The 18,684-nt window shown below is 39.5% G+C and overlaps 1 protein-coding gene across 8 annotated transcripts in view; it reads left to right on the top strand.

Annotated features, from left to right (window-relative positions):
- Positions 1-18,684, top strand: part of LOC105479531 (BEN domain containing 6) — a 75,388-nt gene that overhangs the window by 32,184 nt on the left and 24,520 nt on the right. For all 8 annotated transcript variants that reach the window (XR_003017564.2, XM_011737524.3, XM_011737525.2 and 5 more), the window contains exon 3: positions 7,531-7,708. Coding sequence is in view for 7 of the 8 variants with exons in the window: in XM_011737524.3 (XP_011735826.1) it covers positions 7,531-7,708 (178 nt within the window). In the remaining variant the exon portion in view is untranslated. The remainder of the gene's footprint in view (positions 1-7,530; positions 7,709-18,684) is intronic.

Below are 18,684 nucleotides of genomic sequence, written 5' to 3'. Positions count from 1 at the left end.
AGCCTTAAGGATACAGTCTTACCTCCTGCTATTTAGATATAAAAGTAATTGGCTTTTTCAAAACTTGAAGATTGAATATCACTGGACTCTCACTTAATTTAAATTGCATGCTGCACTCAGAGAGCCTTCCATGTCTGCTTGCACACTGACCAGCACTGACAAGGAGTAGCTGATACATACCAGCATTCTTTTTCCAGGCTCAATAAGCTGGTGGTCTGCCTTCAAAGGTATTCCAGGTGACTGTTGTCCAAATACGCCCCAAGATCTAACAAGAATCAATGGCTATCCAGCATGCCATGCCTGCGAGCTTTTTGTCTACCACCTGACCTCTCAGTAATTCAAATATATTTCAGGTTTTAGGTATTCCTACTTCTGGGTATTAAATTTTGGACTAGTTATGGTATATGTTGCAAAGGCTGTAAAATAGACCCAAATAACATAATAGTGGCTTATACAGGATGAAGTTTATTTCCCTCTTACCTAATAGTAAGAGCAGTTTAGGGGTGCTACGGCAGCTTCACATGATGAGGGTCCCTCTTACTTTGTTGATCTACCTTCATCAACACACAGTCTCTATCTCTGGGTCTACCCTCCCCTCACCCTCCCATCATGCCTTCCCCTCTGCCAACAGAAGAAGGAGAATACAGGCAGAAGAAGGCATGCTTGTTCTTTTAAGGTTATGAACAAGTCAGTGGTCCAAAACACTCCTGCTCATATCCTATTGGAGCGAACTTAGTCGTAGTCACACTGAGCTGTGTGGGAGTCAGGGAAATGAAGCCTTTAGCTGACAACTATGAGCCCAGCTAAAACTTTTATGGTACTATAGAAGAATGGTAGAACAGACACCTGGAGATAGCTAGCAGTCTCTGCACTGTCCATTTTTCTATTAGGTTTTTGTTTTCTGTTCGTTTTCTTGGTTTATTCTGATAGATTTCCTGTTCTGTCAATTCTTATTGATTTGTATAAATACCTTATCTATTGTAGAAATTAGTCTCTTATGGTTTGAGATATTACAAATATATTCTCCCAATCTAATATGTGTCTGTTAACTTTATTTCCTTCCACTGATGCTTACAAATGGATTACTTTTGCCTGATGTCCTTTCCCTCTTGTAGCAACTTGCTAAAACTTGCTAACAAGAACATAGATTCTAATTACTACTAATAGAATTATGGTCTCAATAGGTCATCTTCAGTTTTTAAAATTTTCTTATTTCTATTTAATCAATACATAATTTTTTCTTTAGGATTTATACATTTAATATGAGTACATTAGCTATTTGCCTACTTATGATATTAGTAATTTTCATCACTATAAGGTGTATTACACATGTATGTATATACAAACACATATATAACAATGACATATACAAACTTATACATATATTGGTATATTTATAAAATAAAGGTTGGGACCAGGTATAGTGGCTGGCACCTATAATCCCAGCTACTTGGGAGGCTGAGGCGGGAGGACTGCTTGAGCCCAGGAGTTTGAGGCTGCAGTAAGCTAAAATTGTGTCACTGCACTCCAGCCCAAGCAAAAGAGTAAGACCTGTTTCCAGAAAATAATAAATAAATAAATAAATAAAATAAAAGTTGAATGTAAATGCTATAAATCATATAAAAATGTAATTGTATTTTCTATAGCCAATCTCATCTGGCTTTCAATTCTCCATTCTTGATTGATAAGACAATAAAAAGCTTAAACTTGTTTATTCATTTTCTAGTGTAAAACAGTCTTTTTGAGCTAATATTATTTAAGTCACTTCAGGATTTAAGCCTCAGTGAATTCTAAATTCTTCCCCTCCTCCACTTTTTACTTCTTTTCTTGGGAAGTGAACCAAGTTTTTCGAAGTCTTACACTCAGCCTCTGGGAAAAGATATCTGATCTTTTACTGAGGTTTTCACTTTCCTGCCTTGTTTCAGGGTGTCCCTTGGTGTTACTGTTGAGCCAATCCTTACAGGTCCATTGGGGATTCTATTGGTAGCTGCCGCTGAATTTTGCCATCCTGACACGCACTGCCGTCTTCTATAATGTTCTGGCAACTTGTGGCCTCTCTGTCTAGATATGAAGCTGTTTGTGTTTCTTTTCTTTTCTTTTTTTTGAGATGGAGTCTCACTCCATTGCCCAGGCTGGAGTGCAGTGGCACAGTCTCTGCTCACTGCAACCTCCACCTCCTGGGTTCAAATGATTCTCATACCTCAGCCTCCCAAGTAGCTGGGATTACAGGCATAAGCCACCACTCCTGGCTAATTTTTTTTGTATTTTTAGTAGAGACGAGGTTTCACTATGTTGGCCAGGCTGGTCTTAAACTCCTGACCTCAAGTGATCTGCCCACCTCCACCTCCCAAAGTACTGGGATTACAGGCATAAGCCACCATGCCCGGCCAGCTGATTATATTTCATTAGTTTCTCCAGAACTTACCTATCCCCTAACTAGGACACAAGCACCATTTGGATTCTCCAGCTGTTTTGCATGAGCTCCGGGAAATCTGGATGTTGTCTCTGGCCCATTTGTCTGGACACCAATTTGGCCATTTCCTATCTGTGGCTCAGAGAGACACCATGTTACCCTGATGCTGAACATGCAGACTCTTTGGGGAACTTAAGAATGCACTAAGCAAGGATCCAGTCTGCTGTTCTGGGATTGCCCCCATTTATCTGTATGTCTCTACCATATACTCCCACCCCTGAGATTCATCTCCTTTCCCCCTAAAGCGCAGGGGCAGGAAAAGCAAAGACATTTAAATCAGATTTCATGCTAATCAAGTTCTTATTCCCCAGGCTCCTTCTCCATGCACCAGAATGTCTTTTCTTTTCCTGGGCAGTAGAGGCTTTCTTTATGTTATACCTTTACCTCTTCTACTCTCAGGTTAATTTTTTAAAATTTTATACAACAAACTTCTAGGTTTGTATCCTTATAAATTCCACTCTGTATTCCAATTTTCCAGATGTGGATATATATACATATATATATGTGTGTGTGTGTGTGTATATATATATACGTGTGTGTGTGTGTGTGTATATATATATAAAGGCCAGTTTGGTAGTTTGAAAAAATCCTTTTATCTCAACACAGCTTGAATGTTACAACTTAAAAGCATATGTTTTCAAATAATTGTCTTGCTATTGACCTTTAAAACTATTTTTTAAACTAAAAGGTAAATGTGAATGCTTTTTTTCCATTTTTCCATTTTTTGTTTGTTTGTTTGTTTGTTTCTGAGACAGAGTCTTGTTCTGTTGCCCAGACTGGAGTGCAGTGGTGCGATCTCGGCTCACTGCAACCTCCGCCTCCTGGGTTCAAGAGATTCTCTTGCCTCAGCCTCCTGGGTAGCTGGGACTACAGGCGCATGCCATCATGCCCAGCTAAATTCTTGTATTTTTAGTTGAGACAGGGTTTCACCGTGTTAGCCAGGATGGTCTCGATTTCCTGACCTCATGATCCGCCAGCCTCAGTCTCCCAAAGTGGTGGGATTACAGGCATGAGCCACCGCACCCGGCCGTGAATACTTTTTTCCCCACTGAATCCGCTCTCCCCCAGTACGCCCCAAAATTGACCTTATAGGATAGTCTCAATCAGAAGGTTGTGAATGGGAAATATGAAGGGAAGTGGATAAAGGAGACGAATTACAAAGAAGGGAACTTATGTTGTATACTAACATGATTAAAATGATTATTGAATGTTTACTATGTGCAATGCAATATGACAGATGTTCTCTATATATTGCCTCATGTCAACTTTTATTTTTTTACTTTAAAAATACAATGAGCTCCAATAAAGCTGCTGCCCATCCCAAGACCTAAAACATTACTATACCTTATAACTTCCTATAGACTCCTAACCTACCCCATTACCTGCCTGCCTCATTCTAGAAGTAATCATATTCAATTTTGTTTAATTTACTTGTGTTTTAATAGTTTTATAGGCCGGGCATGGTGGCTCATGCCTGTAATCCCAGCACTTTGGGAGGCCGAGGTGGGCAGATCACTTAAGGTCAGGGGTTTGAAACCAGCCTGGGCAATATGGCAGAACCTTGTCTCTACTAAGTGTACCAAAAAAATTAGCTGGGCATGGTGGCACGTGCCTGAAATCCCAGCTATTCAGGAGGCTGAGACAGGAGAATCACTTGAACCCAGGAGGTGCAGGTTGCAGTGCGCCATGATCGCGCCTCTGCACTCCATCCTGGGAGACAGAGTGAGATTCCATCTCAAAAAGTAAATAAATAATAACAATAATAGTTTTATAAAAATATATATACACAACTATAATGTAGTCTCATTATACATTTCTATATAAATATATTATAGATTATAGATTATATATCATATATGACATATATTTACCTAGATAATGTATCATTAGTTTTATCTGTTCTTAAACTTTGCAAAAAGTATACCATATATTATGTTTACTTCTGGAACTCGCATTTCTCACTCAACATTTTACCAAAATTCATTCATTTTGTCTGTAATTTATTCACCATCAATGCTGTATAATATCCAAACTTGTAACTAACGCATTTACCCATTGTCCTATCGATGGGAATTTGGGCTGTTTTCAGGGTTTTCGCCATTATGAACAACAGTATTATGGAAAGTCTTGGACTACAAATATTGAAAATTTCTCTTATGTATAGACCTAGAAATCAATTGCAAGATCAGAGGGTAGGTGAATGTTAAAATTTACAAGATAATGTTAAATGTTTTCCAGAATAGTTCTGCCAATTTACATTTCCACCAGCAATATGAGGAAATTCCATTGATCTATGTCTACTCCATGCTTTTGTCAAGCTCATTCATATTTTTGCCCCAAATCATATCTCATTGTCATTTTGATCTTCTCTTCCCTGGTTGTTAACAAAGTTGAGCATCCCTTTGTATATTTATAAGCCCTATGGGTTTTCTGTTCTGTAAAATGTTTGTTCATGCCATTTGCCTATTTTTCTATTTAATTGCTGGCTTCTTTTTCCTTACTGATTTGTCACCTAACAGTATTGCAAATATTCACCAGTTGCGATGTGTCTTTTCACTTTCTTTAATGTGCCTTAATGAAGAAAAGTTCTTAATTTTAATTTAGCTGAATTTATTAACCTTTTTTATTATGATCAATTATTTTATGCCTAAGAAATTCTTTCCTGCCCCAAGTTCAAAATATCTGCACTTATATTTTCTCACAACTTAAACTTTTGTTTTTGATGTTTAAATTCTTTATCCATATGAAGTTGTGTGTGTGCGCGTGTGTGATAACAGATCCATTTCCTTTACGTTTTTTTTTCCAAACGGTTAACCAATTTTTTCAAGCTTTATTTGTTGAACAGATCCCATTTCTGCAGTAAGCTGCCATGCCATCTCTATCATGTCAAAGTTCTTCATCTGCATGCATCTATTTTGGGCCACTCTCTTTTTTTTTTTTTTTTTTTAGACAGGGTCTCGCTCTATCTTCCGGGCTGTGATGTGATCATGGCTCACCACAGCCTCAACCTACCAAGCTCAAGCAATCCTCCCATTTCAGACTCCCAAGTAACCAGGACTACAGGTGTGCGCCACCATGCCTGGATAATTTTTGTGTTTTTTGTAGAAACAGGGTTTTGCCACGTGCCCCAGGCTGGTCTTGAACTTCTGGGCTCAAGAGATCTGCCTGCCTCAGCCTCCCAAAGTGTTGGGATTACAGGCATGAGCCACCATGCCCAGCCTCGGGCCACTGTCTTCTATTTCTTGGTCATGTTGTCTATCCCTGAACCAGCACCCTACAGTTTTCTAGATTTTTAATAAACCTTTGTATTTCTGAAGAAACACCCTGCTTTGTATAGTTCTTTAGCATTGCTTTAGATATTCTTGGCCTTTTGTTCTTCCATATAAATTTCAGAACCAATTTATTAGGTTACCAAATGTCTTTTTAGATTTTTATTTAAATCATATGAATTCCATGGCTCAATTTTGGGATAATCAGTTTTTTTTAAAAATTAAGGATTCTACAGGAGTCAGACAATCTTAAGATCTCTTGCAAGTTCCAACATTTACTAGATGCGTGACCTTTAATAAATGACAGTTTTTCTAAATCTATTCTCTTCATTTGTAAAGTGGGTATTTCATATGAAGGTACAGGTAAAGTACCTACAACACCACTAAATGCCTGGTGGACAAACAACAAATAATTTTTATCATTTTCACCAATAGTGTTGCAATCTAATGAAAACAATATTACTTGTAAATAATGAGCCACAATCATGGTTACACAATAAATTGATAATTGAAATGAATTGAACACATTTAAAAATAAATTAATTAAGACTTCTTATCTCTGAACATGATGTCTCTCTACATTAATTTAGAAGATTATCTTTGGTAGCTTTCAGTCAAGTATTTTTTTTTTACTTCCTTCATAAAGATCTTGCAAATCTTTTGTTGTGTGTCAATGACATCTGCTCTCAGGGTTTAAACATAAATGCAGAATATTTAGGCTCTAGGGATTGAAAACTGTCAAGAGAATCTATAAAAATTTACTTTCTGGAGTTGTTTTTTTTTTTTTTTAATTTTCACTTTGTTTTTGAGACAGGGTCTCCGTCTGTCACCCAGGGTGGAGTGCAGTGGCGCCATCTCAGCTCACTGCAGCCTCAGCCTCCCTTTAATCCGGTGATCTCCAGAATAGCTGGACAACAGACGCATGCCACCATGCCCGGCTAATTTTTATATTTTTTGTAGAGACGGGATTTCACCACGTTGCCCAGGCTGATCTTGACCCCCTGGGCTCAAGCGATCCACCCTTCCTGGCCTCCCAAAGTGCTGAGATTACAGGTGTGAGTTACCATGCCCAGCCACTTTCTGGAGATTTTAAAGAAACATTTTAGGGAAGTGTAACATATATACAGAAGAGTACATGTATAAAAACTGTATAGCTTGATTATCACACAATAAACACATCCATATAAAAAATAAAACATCACCAACACCCCAAAGATTCCCTCATGTCCCCTGTCAGCTACTACCCTACACCCCTCCACAGGTACCTCCTGTCCTAATAAATAGTAACCTTTTGAACGCTGTGTTAGGAATTGTTTGTAGCTGGCAAGTAGAAGCACTAACTCTGGTATACCCTGCCATCTTGTTAAGCTTTTCTATTTATTAAATCATTCGTCTGTGTGTATTCACAGGTGAAAGAAATAAGGTTTAGATGGTGAGGCATTCTGCTCAAATCCGGGCTGTATATCAGAGAAGAGCAGATTTGAATGGTGGTCTTATCGATTTTATTCTGTTTTGCTAAATTATCTACTTTGTATTTTTCACTGAAGTTAGGCAGAAATTCAGAATCCTGGTTTCTGTTTCTCAAGAGGCATATGTACATGAAACTTTGTTCTGCCCTTATTTTGAGTTCCTCTGCCTGCTGGAGGACAAAGCTTCAGCTAGATCCGCAGCAGGAAGTGCCTGTGAGAACAAGAAATTTGTAGTCCCAACAACATGCAGTGGTTAACCTGGGATAAATCACTAAAGATGCTATGAGGCTTCTTTTATTGTGCCTGCCTTCTATTTTAGAGAGACCCATATTCGGGAAATGCCTTTCTGCCTGGTGAAAGCTCCAGTGAGGATGAGGAGCCTTTAGCAGAATTGTCAAAGGAAGAATTGTGTGCCAAAATAAAAAGCCTGAAAGAAAAACTAACAAACACCCGGAAAGAGAACGGCCGACTTCGACAGTCTTTGGTCATGCTTCAAGGTAAACGTTGAAAAAATTGACATTTTAGATAAAAGGGAAAGTATATCATCATTGGAAAGTATTGCAAATTAGCTGTCAAGAATAAAAAAGAAAATCCATACCTCTGGGAACTCAAAACTCACAGTTTTAGAAAAAATCACTGATTATATAATTTAAACACAGAAGCACTCTATTGAAAGATCTAGCTTATGGCTCAAAAAATTTTAGATTCTCCTACAAAACACTAAATATTGTATTCATTTAATAGTGTTTAAGAGACATTTATTGAGCATTTAATATACGCCACTCACACTGCTAAGCCCTAGAGAAAAAACATTGTTAAGACAGAGCAAACATGTTAAGGTGCCCATGATGTGCTTAGGTCACCCCTCTCTGCTAGGGAAATCTCTAGAAAATGGAACTTATTGTGATTCTTCATGAAATCACTGGAATTAGAGTCCATAGAGTACATCTTCATTTTTTTCTGTTAGGAAGAGTGACTTGGGAAAACAATAGCGTTCCACTGGAAAAATATAAAGAAGAAAACTCACCACAAAATACTCCAGTGTCTGGGGAAAAAATGAAAAAAGGAGAAAGAAGCATAAGCAAATTAAAAACTACTTGGCTTAATGCCTTTTTGTAGGATCCTATGTGATGTTCATGTGTTTATTTTTTCAAAAATTATGCTTTCCATTTGTAGTTAAGCACTATACATTATTTTATACAGCTGAATATTTTGTAATTAGGATACTATGTTGGCAGCACTCAGTTGTAAAACAGTAAATACACAGAACATTTTGAAAATAAGTCCTTCCAGTTGCTGTGCACAGAATGAGTACAAGTGGTACAAGAAAGTGAGGCAGAACCACCAGAAAGGCCGTACAATCATCCAGTCTCACATAGTAGCAGCCTACCCTACAACAATGGCTTATGAAAATAAAGAGAGTGGGCCGGGCGCGGTGGCTCAAGCCTGTAATCCCAGCACTTTGGGAGGCCGAGACAGGCGGATCACGAGGTCAGGAGATCGAGACCATCCTGGCTAACAGGGTGAAACCCCGTCTCTACTAAAAATACAAAAAACTAGCCGGGCGAGGTGGCGGGCGCCTGTAGTCCCAGCTACTCGGGAGGCTGAGGCAGGAGAATGGCGTGAACCCGGGAGGCAGAGCTTGCAGTGAGCTGAGATCTGGCCACTGCACTCCAGCCTGGGCCACAGAGCAAGACTCCGTCTCAAAAAAAAAAAAAAAAAAAAGAAAATAAAGAAAGTGGTTCACAATGCATTTAGAGACAGAATAGTAATAAGAGACAGATAGAATATAGTGATGAATGAGGTTGAGAGTAATGATTCACATCCTTTCCTAAGAATATTTGTTAAATTAACGTCTTCATACTTTTAAGTAAAAATAGTCACATGTAAGAAGAAAGATGTTATTCAATTAACAAACCATTACCTCTTTATTTCTTCGCTTCATTTTTTAAATTTGTTTGTTTGTTTTACAGAGACAGGGTCTCGCTCTGTTGCCCAGGATGGAGTGCAGTGATGAGATCATAGTTTACTGCAATCTCAAACTCCTAAACCTAAGCAACCCTCCTGCCTCAGCCTCCTGAGTATCTAGGACTATAGGCATGCACCACCACACCCGACTAGTTTTAAAAATTTTTCATAGAGATAGGGGTCTCACTGTGTTACCCAGGCTGGTTTCGAACTCCTGGCCTCAAGCCATCCTTCTGCTTTGGTCTCCCAAAGTGCTGGGATTACAGGTGTGAGCCACCATACCTGGCCTTATTTCTTCATTTTAAATATTATGTTTTTAAAACTGATGTTTTCTTTTGACTAGTTTTTTATGATTTCCAAAGAATAGATAATTCCCAGTTTTACATAATCTCTTCCAGAATTTAGCATAGGATGAAAAGCTAGTTTATAAATTGCTAATTAAAAGCATTAATCTTGGAGCTATAGACCTTGGCGTGAAGCCCAACTTTGCTTTAAAACTTTGGCCATATTATTTCACTGTGCCCTTATCCCCCACTGCAATTTCCTCATCCAAAAAGCAGAGGAAAGCCATATATGACTTCCTTGTGGCTATGAGAATTGAATGAGTGAATTAGTAGAAATGCTTTACCCAGTACCTGGCACAAGAGAAGAACTCAGCAATGGTAGTTATTATTGCTGTTATATATTTTTATTGACACCTGACACATAATCCATTCCCAAAAAAACTGTAGGCTAAATTTCATTATAAATATAGAAGAGAAAATTTTAAATAAAGAGTACCAATCAGCTTCAATAGCATATGAAAATAATCACTTACTATGACCAGTTTCTTCTCTCTCCCAGGGTCCAAATTGCCATTTCATTTTCTTCTCTTTCTGCCAGTTCCCAGTCTTCTTAACTCTCAGGTGATGGCTTTACTTCTTACTTCGCTGAGAAGTAGGAGGATATGAAGCCACTGCCATCTCCCCACACCTGTGCTTCTGTACCCCCTTTACTTCCTCTTATTCATGAATAACCTATCCTTGTGAGTCTCAATCTCCTTCAGTGCACCAGATCCCATCCCCTTTTTTGTAATCAGGAACATTGCTCCAGAGATTCTGCCCCGTCTCCTGCAAGATTAGATTTTCCTTCTCTAATGAATCATTCCCATTAGTATCAAACATACTGTTATTTCTCCCATTAAAAAAAAACCTCACTTTCAGACCATTTGCTTCTCTACCTTCTGTTTTTCTCCTTCCTCTTATGGAAAAACTCCTTAAAAGTCTTGACTATACATACTCTATTCAGTTTCCTCCCTGTTATTCTTTCTGGATCCCACTCCAATTAGATCCTTTAATTTCATTGTAATTTCTCTTCTCATGATCATCAGTCATCTCCATGTATTAGCTTGCTAGGGCTATAGTGACAAAGTACCAAAAACTAGGTGGCTTAAACCACAGAAATTTATTCTCTCACCAGTCTCGAGGTTGGAATTATAAACTCAAGGTGTCAGCAGGGCCATACTCCCCCTGCAGGTGCTAGGAAGAATCTGCTCAGGCTTCTCTCCTAGCTTCTGATTGTTCCTTGAATAAATCAGCATAACCCCAGTCTTCACAGGATGTTCTCCTTGTGTGCTTCTCTCTCTGTATCTAAACCTCTCCCTTCGTATAAGAACACCAGTCGTATTATATTAGGGCCCACCCTAATGACCTCATTTCAACTCAATTACATCTGTAAAAACCCTATGTCCAAATAAGATCACATTCTGAGGTAATAGGGGTTAGTCTTCTGACACATCTTTTTGGGGGACACAGTTCAATCATGATATTCTGCATTGCTAACCTCAATAGTCATTTATCAGTTGTCATCTTAAGTGTCCTGTTACCAGCATTTTGACACATTTGGACAACTCTCTGTCCTTGAAAAAGGTTCTTTACCTGCTTTCCAGGATACCAAATTCACCAGCTTTCCTCCCATATTGTTGGTCTTTCCATCTTATTCCATTTAGCTGATTCATTATCTCATCCTCTAAGTATTTTATGATTCCCCTGGCTCCGTACTTGGACTTTTTTCTTTTCTATCTGCATTCATTCTCTAGATGACCGACTCCAATAATATGGTATAAATATCCATCAATGAGGCTGGGCGCAGTGGCTCACACCTGTAATCCAGCACTTTGGGAGGCCAAAGCGGGTGGATCACTTGAGACCAGGAGTTTAAGACCAACCTGGGCAACATGACGAAACTCCATCTCTACTCAAAATACAAAAATTAACCAGGCATGGTATTGCACGCCTATGGTCCCAGCTACCTGGGAGGCTGAGGCACAAGAATTGCTTGAACCCGGGATATGGAGGTTGCAGTGAGCTGAGATTACACGACTGCACTCCAGCCTGAGCAACACAGTGAGACTCTGTAAAAAAAAAAAAAAAAAACCACACACACACACAAAAATCAGTGAGCTATGCTTGTCAGATTTCTATCTCCTGCCTGGGCCTCTTTAACTCATTGTCTAACTGAATGCTTGACATGACTGATAGGCTAACATGTTTCAAACCACATTCCTTACCTCCCTCAACCTGTTTCTTTCTTCCTCATCCTAGCTAATGTTAATTTCATTGTTCAAGTTCCTTAAGCCAGAAACTATGATGTTATCTTCATGTTATCTTCTATTTCTGTATTTATTTTACACCCCACACTCAGTCCATTAGCAAATCCCACTAGCTTTGCCTTCAAAATATTTCTGAAACTCAATCCCTTTTACCTCCCCTACTGCTGCTACTCTGGTCCTAGCCACCATTACCTCTCATCTATAATTAAGGTGGCATTGTAACTTGCATTGCTACTTCTGTTCTTGTTCCTATGAGGTCTATTCTCAACACAGCAGTGAGAATGATTCTGTTAAATGTAAACCAGTTCATGTCCTCCTGTGCTTAAAACTCTCCAGTGAATTCGTACCTCATTCAGTATAGAAATTAAAGTCCTTTTATGATCTTTGGTTCCTTACATGATCTGGCCACCTCCCCTCCACTTACTTCTCTGGCCTTGTTTTCTACTCCTCATCCTCTCCTTCTCTGTGATCCAGACAACTGGACCACTTACTTTCCCTCCAAAGACATCAGGCATGATCTTATCTTCAGTGTCTTTGTGCTTTCCATCCCCTCTGCCCAGAATGTTCTTCCTCCAGTTATCCATAGGCCTTGAACCCCCACTTCTTTCAGATCTTCACTGCTAATTCAACTTTTCCCTGATCTTCCTCCCATCTAAAGTTTCAACCTTTCGTCTCCCAGTTTATATTATCTTCCCCTGTTTTGTTTCCTTTTTGGCACTTGCAAATCTGTGTAATCTACTATGTATTTAATATTGTCTATCTCCACATGTCCCCATCACATACACACACACTAGAATTTAACCCTGGAAATGAAGTAGTAAAGTTGGTAATTGACTGGACTTGTGACAACAGAAGTCAGGAACTGCCTACTGTCACTGCAGTGTTCATTTCTGCATTTATTCATTTTATTTATTTATTTTTTGAGACGGAGATTCACTCTGTCTCCCACGCTGCAGTGCAGTGATACGATCTCGGCTCACTGCAAGCTCTGCCTCCTAGATTCATGCCATTCTCCTGCCTCAGCCTCCTGAGTAGCTCGGACTACAGGCGCCCACCACCATGCCTGGCTAATTTTTTGTATTTTTAGTAGAGACGAGGTTTCACCGTGTTAGCCAGGATGGTCATGATTTCCTGACCTCGTGATCTGCCCATCTCCGCCTCCCAAAGTGTGCGGGGATTACAGGCCTGACCACCGCACCCAGCCCATTTATTCATTTAGTAAATATTTATAAAGTCCCTACTATGCGAAAGGGGCTATTCTAAGTACCTAGGAAACTCAATGGACAAAACAGTCAAAGATTCACGCTTTCATGGAGTGTGTGTGTGTGTTTGTGTGTATGTGTGGCAAGAGGGGATGGTTAAAAAACATACAAAAGATAATTAAGTAAATTATATAGTATGTTGGATGGTGAAAGGTGCTTTGGAAAAAATAGAGGCTGCAAAAAAGGATTACGTTTTGAGGGAGAGGGAGTGGCTTATAATGTTAATGGCATGGTCATAGCAGGCCTTCTTGTAAAGCTGCAGTTGGAACTAGGAAGATAACAGAAAGTTGAAATCTCTTGTATAATACTATTAAGAAAGGGGTCTAAGAGAAGACTATATGCTGATTATTTACTTTGTTTGCAATAATGTTCCTAACTCTTTAAGAATCAGGGCTGTTTCTATGTTTATAAAGCCTGGTAACTAAGAAAAATGGCAGAATGAATATGCCATTCTAGACATTCAGGATGGCAAATGTGTGTGTGTGCTATGTGTGTGTGTTAAGCATTTAATACATATCTTGTGCACTACAACTGACCAACACAATAGGATGTGAAAGAAAATAAGTGATATATCTATTGTACAGAAAGGTATTAAATAGTCAGTATTTATCATGTGTACACCTAAGAAAAACAAAGCATCAGCCAAAAACTTAACTCTTGTAAGTAATGACATTTTAGTAAAGAATGAAAAATCAGTGTTTTTAGACTCCAAAAAACAACCGAAAATGGATTAAAGACAAACGTTAAGACCAGAAACTGTGGAACTTCTAGAAGAAAACATTGGGAAATGCTTCGTGGCATTGGTCTGGGAAAGGATTTTTTGAATAAGACCCCAAAAGCATAGGCAACAAAAGCAAAAAAAAAAAAAAAAAAAAAAAAAAAGACAAATAGAATTACATCAAACCAAAAAGCTTCTACACAACAAAGGAAACAATCAACAGAGTGAAGAGACAACCTCCAAAATGGAGAAAATGTTTGCAAACTCTGCATCTGACATGGGGTTAATATCCAGAAAATATAGGGAACTCCAACAACCCAATAGCAAAAAATCAAATAATTCCGTTTAAAAATGGGCAATAAAATTGCTGGGTCCATCAGCCCACTCCCCTGAATTCATCATGCAGCAGTTTCCTCTCTGCTTCACTCACAGGACCCAGGCAGGTGTCCAGGTATTAGGAGCACCCCCTCATCTGGTTCAGCAGCCTGAGTTGCTCCCTACCCTTCTTGGGCATAAATCTTGGTGCAATGGGACTCTCTCCACTCCATGCCCAGGCAGATCTCCAGGTATTCAGAGCACCTGCTCATGTGGATTAGGAGCTTGATTCACCCCACCCTTTCTGTACAGAGATTCACAGAAATTCTGTACACTGATGGCATGAAGGCCATCTCCGCTTCATGCCCAGGCAGATCTCCAGGCATTTGGAACACTTGCTAAGCTGATTCAGCAGCTTGAGCTGCCCCACCCTTCTTGTGCAGAGAACCAGGTGCAGGGGGATCCTCACTGCTCCACATTCAAGCAGATCTCCAGGCATCTATTGCACTCACTCTCCTGGATTAGTTTAGGACACCTCCCTCATGCCTGTGCAGAGAACTTGGGGCCAAGGAGATTTCCCAGCTCCACATCTAGGCACACCTCTGGGCACTTGGTGGCCACCCACTGGATTCCCCCTCAGTACTGATGCTTGTGCCTGCTATCAGGGAGCCTGTAGGTGGACCTGTCCATCCAGCCCTGCCCATTTTGGTCCCTCCTTTCCCTGCGGCTAAGCAGAGAGCACAGACCACTGTGTACTCTACCAATCAGCCCATTGACTGAGACCACAGAGAACTTCTCTCAGTAAAACAAGGATCAAGTCCATACCCAGCCACTTTGGTTGTAGCCAGCTCTTACCTATAAGTGCCATGTACTGGCCTGTAGGTCAAACTGCACAGCCCAATATGAAACCTGCCAACAGAAGTGCATAGACCTATAGAAACGAAGCCAAAAGACCCTACCCAGTATTCACTACAGCCACAGGGAGAAAAGGGAAAGAAAAAGAAAAAAATTTTAGGGAAAGAAAAAAAAAAAAAGAAAAAAATCATACCCACATGAAAAAGAAAAAGAAATCCAGAGAATACCTGTTACATCCTATACAAAATGAATATCACCAAGACATATAGTCACCAGACCCTCCAGTGCCAATGCTGAAGAAAAAATCTTTTTTTTTTTGAGACAGGGTCTCAGGGTCTCTGTTGCCCAGGTTGGAGTGTAGTGGTGCCATCACTGCTCACTGCAACCTCCACCTCCTGAGCTTGGGTAATCCTTCCACCTCAGCCTCCCAAGTAACTGAGACTACAGGCATGCACCACAATGCCTGGCCAATTTTTCTATTTTTTTGAGAGATGGGGTTTTGCCATGTTGTCCAGGCTGATCTTGAACTCCTGGGCTCAAGTGATCCACTACCTTGGCCTCTGAAAGTACTGGGGATTACAGGCATGAGCCACTGCACCTGGCAAGAAAAAAATCTTAAAAGCCACTAGAGAAAAATGCCAAAGGGAACCCCATCAGGTGAACAGTGGACTTCTCAACAGAAACCTTGCAAGGCAGGAGAGGTTAGGGGCCTATTTTCAGCATTCTTAAAGACAAGAAATTCCAACCAAGACATACATATCCTGATAAACTAAGCTTCATCAGTGAAGGAGAAACAAAATATTTTCCAGACAAGCAAGTGCTAAGAGAATGAGTTATTACTAGACCAGACTTACAAGAGTTTCTTAAGGGAGTTCTAAACATGTAAACAAAATAATGATACCCACTACCACAAAAACACACTTATGTACATTTTCCACAGATACTGTAAAATAACCACATGATAGAAACTACAAAGCAGCCAGCTAACAACTTTACAATAGGATCAAAAATTCACATATCAGTATTAACTTTGAATGTTAATGGTCTAAACGCTGCACTTAAAAGGCACAGAGTGGTATGTTGGATTAAAAAAAAACAAGTAGACCTCATATGTAATGACACCCATAGGCTCAAAGTAAAGGGCTAGAGAAATATCGCAAATCGAGAATAACAAAGAGCAAGGGTCATGATTCTTATATCAGATAAAACAGACTTTAAGCCAACAATAGAAAAAGAAAGGACAAAGTAGAGCATTACATAATGATAAAAGATTCAATTAAATAAGAAGACTTAACTATCCTAAATATATATGCACCCAACATTGGAGCACCCTGATAAATAAGTACTCTAGACCTATAAGAAGACTTAGACAGCCATACAATAATAGTGGGGGACTTGAAAACACCCCACTGACAACATTAGACAGATCATTCATGCAGAAAACTGACATAGGAATTCTAGAATTAAATTGGACATTTGATGAATTGGACCTAAGAGACATCTACAGAATATTCCACCCATCAACCACAGAATATACATTCTTCTCATCTGCTCATGCAAAATATTGCAAGATTGAACACATGCTTGGCCACAGAGCAAGTCTCAATAAATTCAAAAAAATTGAAATTATATGAACCATACTCTCGGACCACAGTGGAATAAAAATAGTAATCAATATCAAGAAGATCTCTCAAAACCACACAATTACATGAAAATTAAACAACTTGCTCCTGAATGACTTTGGGTAAACAATGAAATTAAGGCAGAAATTTTAAAAATTCTTTGAAATTAATGAAAAAGAAATACAACATACCAAAATTTCTGGGATACGGCAAAACTAATGTTAAGAGGAAAGTTTATAGTACTAAACATTTACCTCACAAAGTTAGAAATATCTCAGTGATCTAACCTTTACACCTAGAGAAACTAGAAAAACAAGAGAAACCCCAAAGCTAGCAGAAGGAATCACTAAAGTCAAAGAAGAACTAAACAAAATTGAGACCCAAAAATCCATACAAAGAATCAATGAAACTAAAAGTTTTTTCTTTGAAAGGATAAACAAGATTGACAGACTGCAAGCAAAATTAACAAAGAAAAGAAAACAGAGAAAATCCAAACAAGCACAATCAGAAACAACAAAGGTTACATTACTGACACCACAGAAATACAAAAGATCCTCAGAGACTATTATGAACACCTCTACACATACAAACTAGAAAATCTAGAGGAAATGGATGCATTCTTGGAAACACACACTCTCCTAAGGTTGAACCAGAAACAAATTGAAACCCTAAACAGACTAATATCAAGTACTAAAATTGGACCAATAATAAAAAATCTCCTGGGCACAGAGGCTCATGCTTGTAATCACACCACTTTGAAAGGCCAAGGCAGGAGGACTGCTTGATCTCAGAGTTCGGAATCAGCCTGGGCAACAACACAAGACCTTATATCTATTAAAAATAAAAAGAATTAGCCAAGTGTTGTGACACGTGCCAGTAGTCCCAGCTACTCAGGAGTCTGAAGCAGGAGGATTGCTTGAGCCCGAGAGATGGCGGCTGCAATGTGCTGTGATTGCACCACTGCACTATAGCCTGGGTGACAGAGAGACCCTGTCTCAAAAACACACAGCAACAACAACAACAACAACAACAACAACAACAACAAAAACTACCAACTAAAAACACCCAGACCAGATGGATTCATAGCCAAATTCCGCCAGACATACAAAGAGCTGCTACCAATTCTACTGAAACTATTCCAAAAAATAGAGAAGGTAAGGACTCCTCTCCAGCTCATTCCACAAAGCCAGCATCACTCTGATACCAAAACTTTGCAAAGACACAATGAAAAAAGAATACTACAGGCCAATATCCCTGATGAACATAGATGCAAAAATCCTCAACAAAATACTAGCAGTTCAAATCAAACAGTGCATCAAAAAGTTAATTCACCACTATTAAGTAGGCGTCATTCCTGGGATATAAGGTTGGTTCGACATACACAAATCAATAAATGTGATTACCACATAAACAAAAGTAAAAACAAAAACCTTATGATCATCTCAATAGATGTGGAAAAAGCTTTAAATAAAATCCAACATCCTTTCTTGATAAAAACCCTCAAGAAACTAGGCATCAAAGGAACACACCTGAAAATAATAAGAGCCACCTGTGACAAACCCACAGCCAGTTCATACTGAACAGGTAAAACCAGGAGCATTGCTCTTGAGAACTGGAACAAGACAAGGATGACCACTGTCATCACTCCTATTCTAGTACTAGAATTGGTAGCCAGAGCAATGAAGCAAGAGAAAGAAATAAAATGCATCCAAATAGGAAAAGAAGTCAAGCTATCTCTCTTTGCTGACAATATAAGTCTATACTAGAAAACCCTGAATATTCTGCCAAACATCTCCTGGAAATGATAACAACTCTAGTAAAATTTCAGGATACAAAATAAATGTAGGGCAGACGTTCTTCACAGAGACTCGCCAAGGTTTCCTGCTTCAACAGTGCTTGGACAGAACCTGGCGCTCGTCCCCCCCACCCCCGCCAGCCGCCCATAACCAGCCCTCCGCCGCCTCCTCACCGCACCCAGGGACCGTCGCAAGGCCTCCGCCACCGTTGCAGCGCCGCATAGCCACCGCCACCGCCATGACTACCACGTCCCCCTCGCAGGTGCGCCAGAACTACCACCAGGAATCAGAGGCTGCCATCAACCTCCAGATCAACCTGGAGCTCTACACCTCCTACACGGGCTAAA

Source organism: Macaca nemestrina, chromosome 5, assembly GCF_043159975.1.
Source record: "Macaca nemestrina isolate mMacNem1 chromosome 5, mMacNem.hap1, whole genome shotgun sequence".
Lineage (NCBI taxonomy): Eukaryota > Metazoa > Chordata > Mammalia > Primates > Cercopithecidae > Macaca > Macaca nemestrina.
This window is presented reverse-complemented; position numbering and strand designations above follow the sequence as displayed.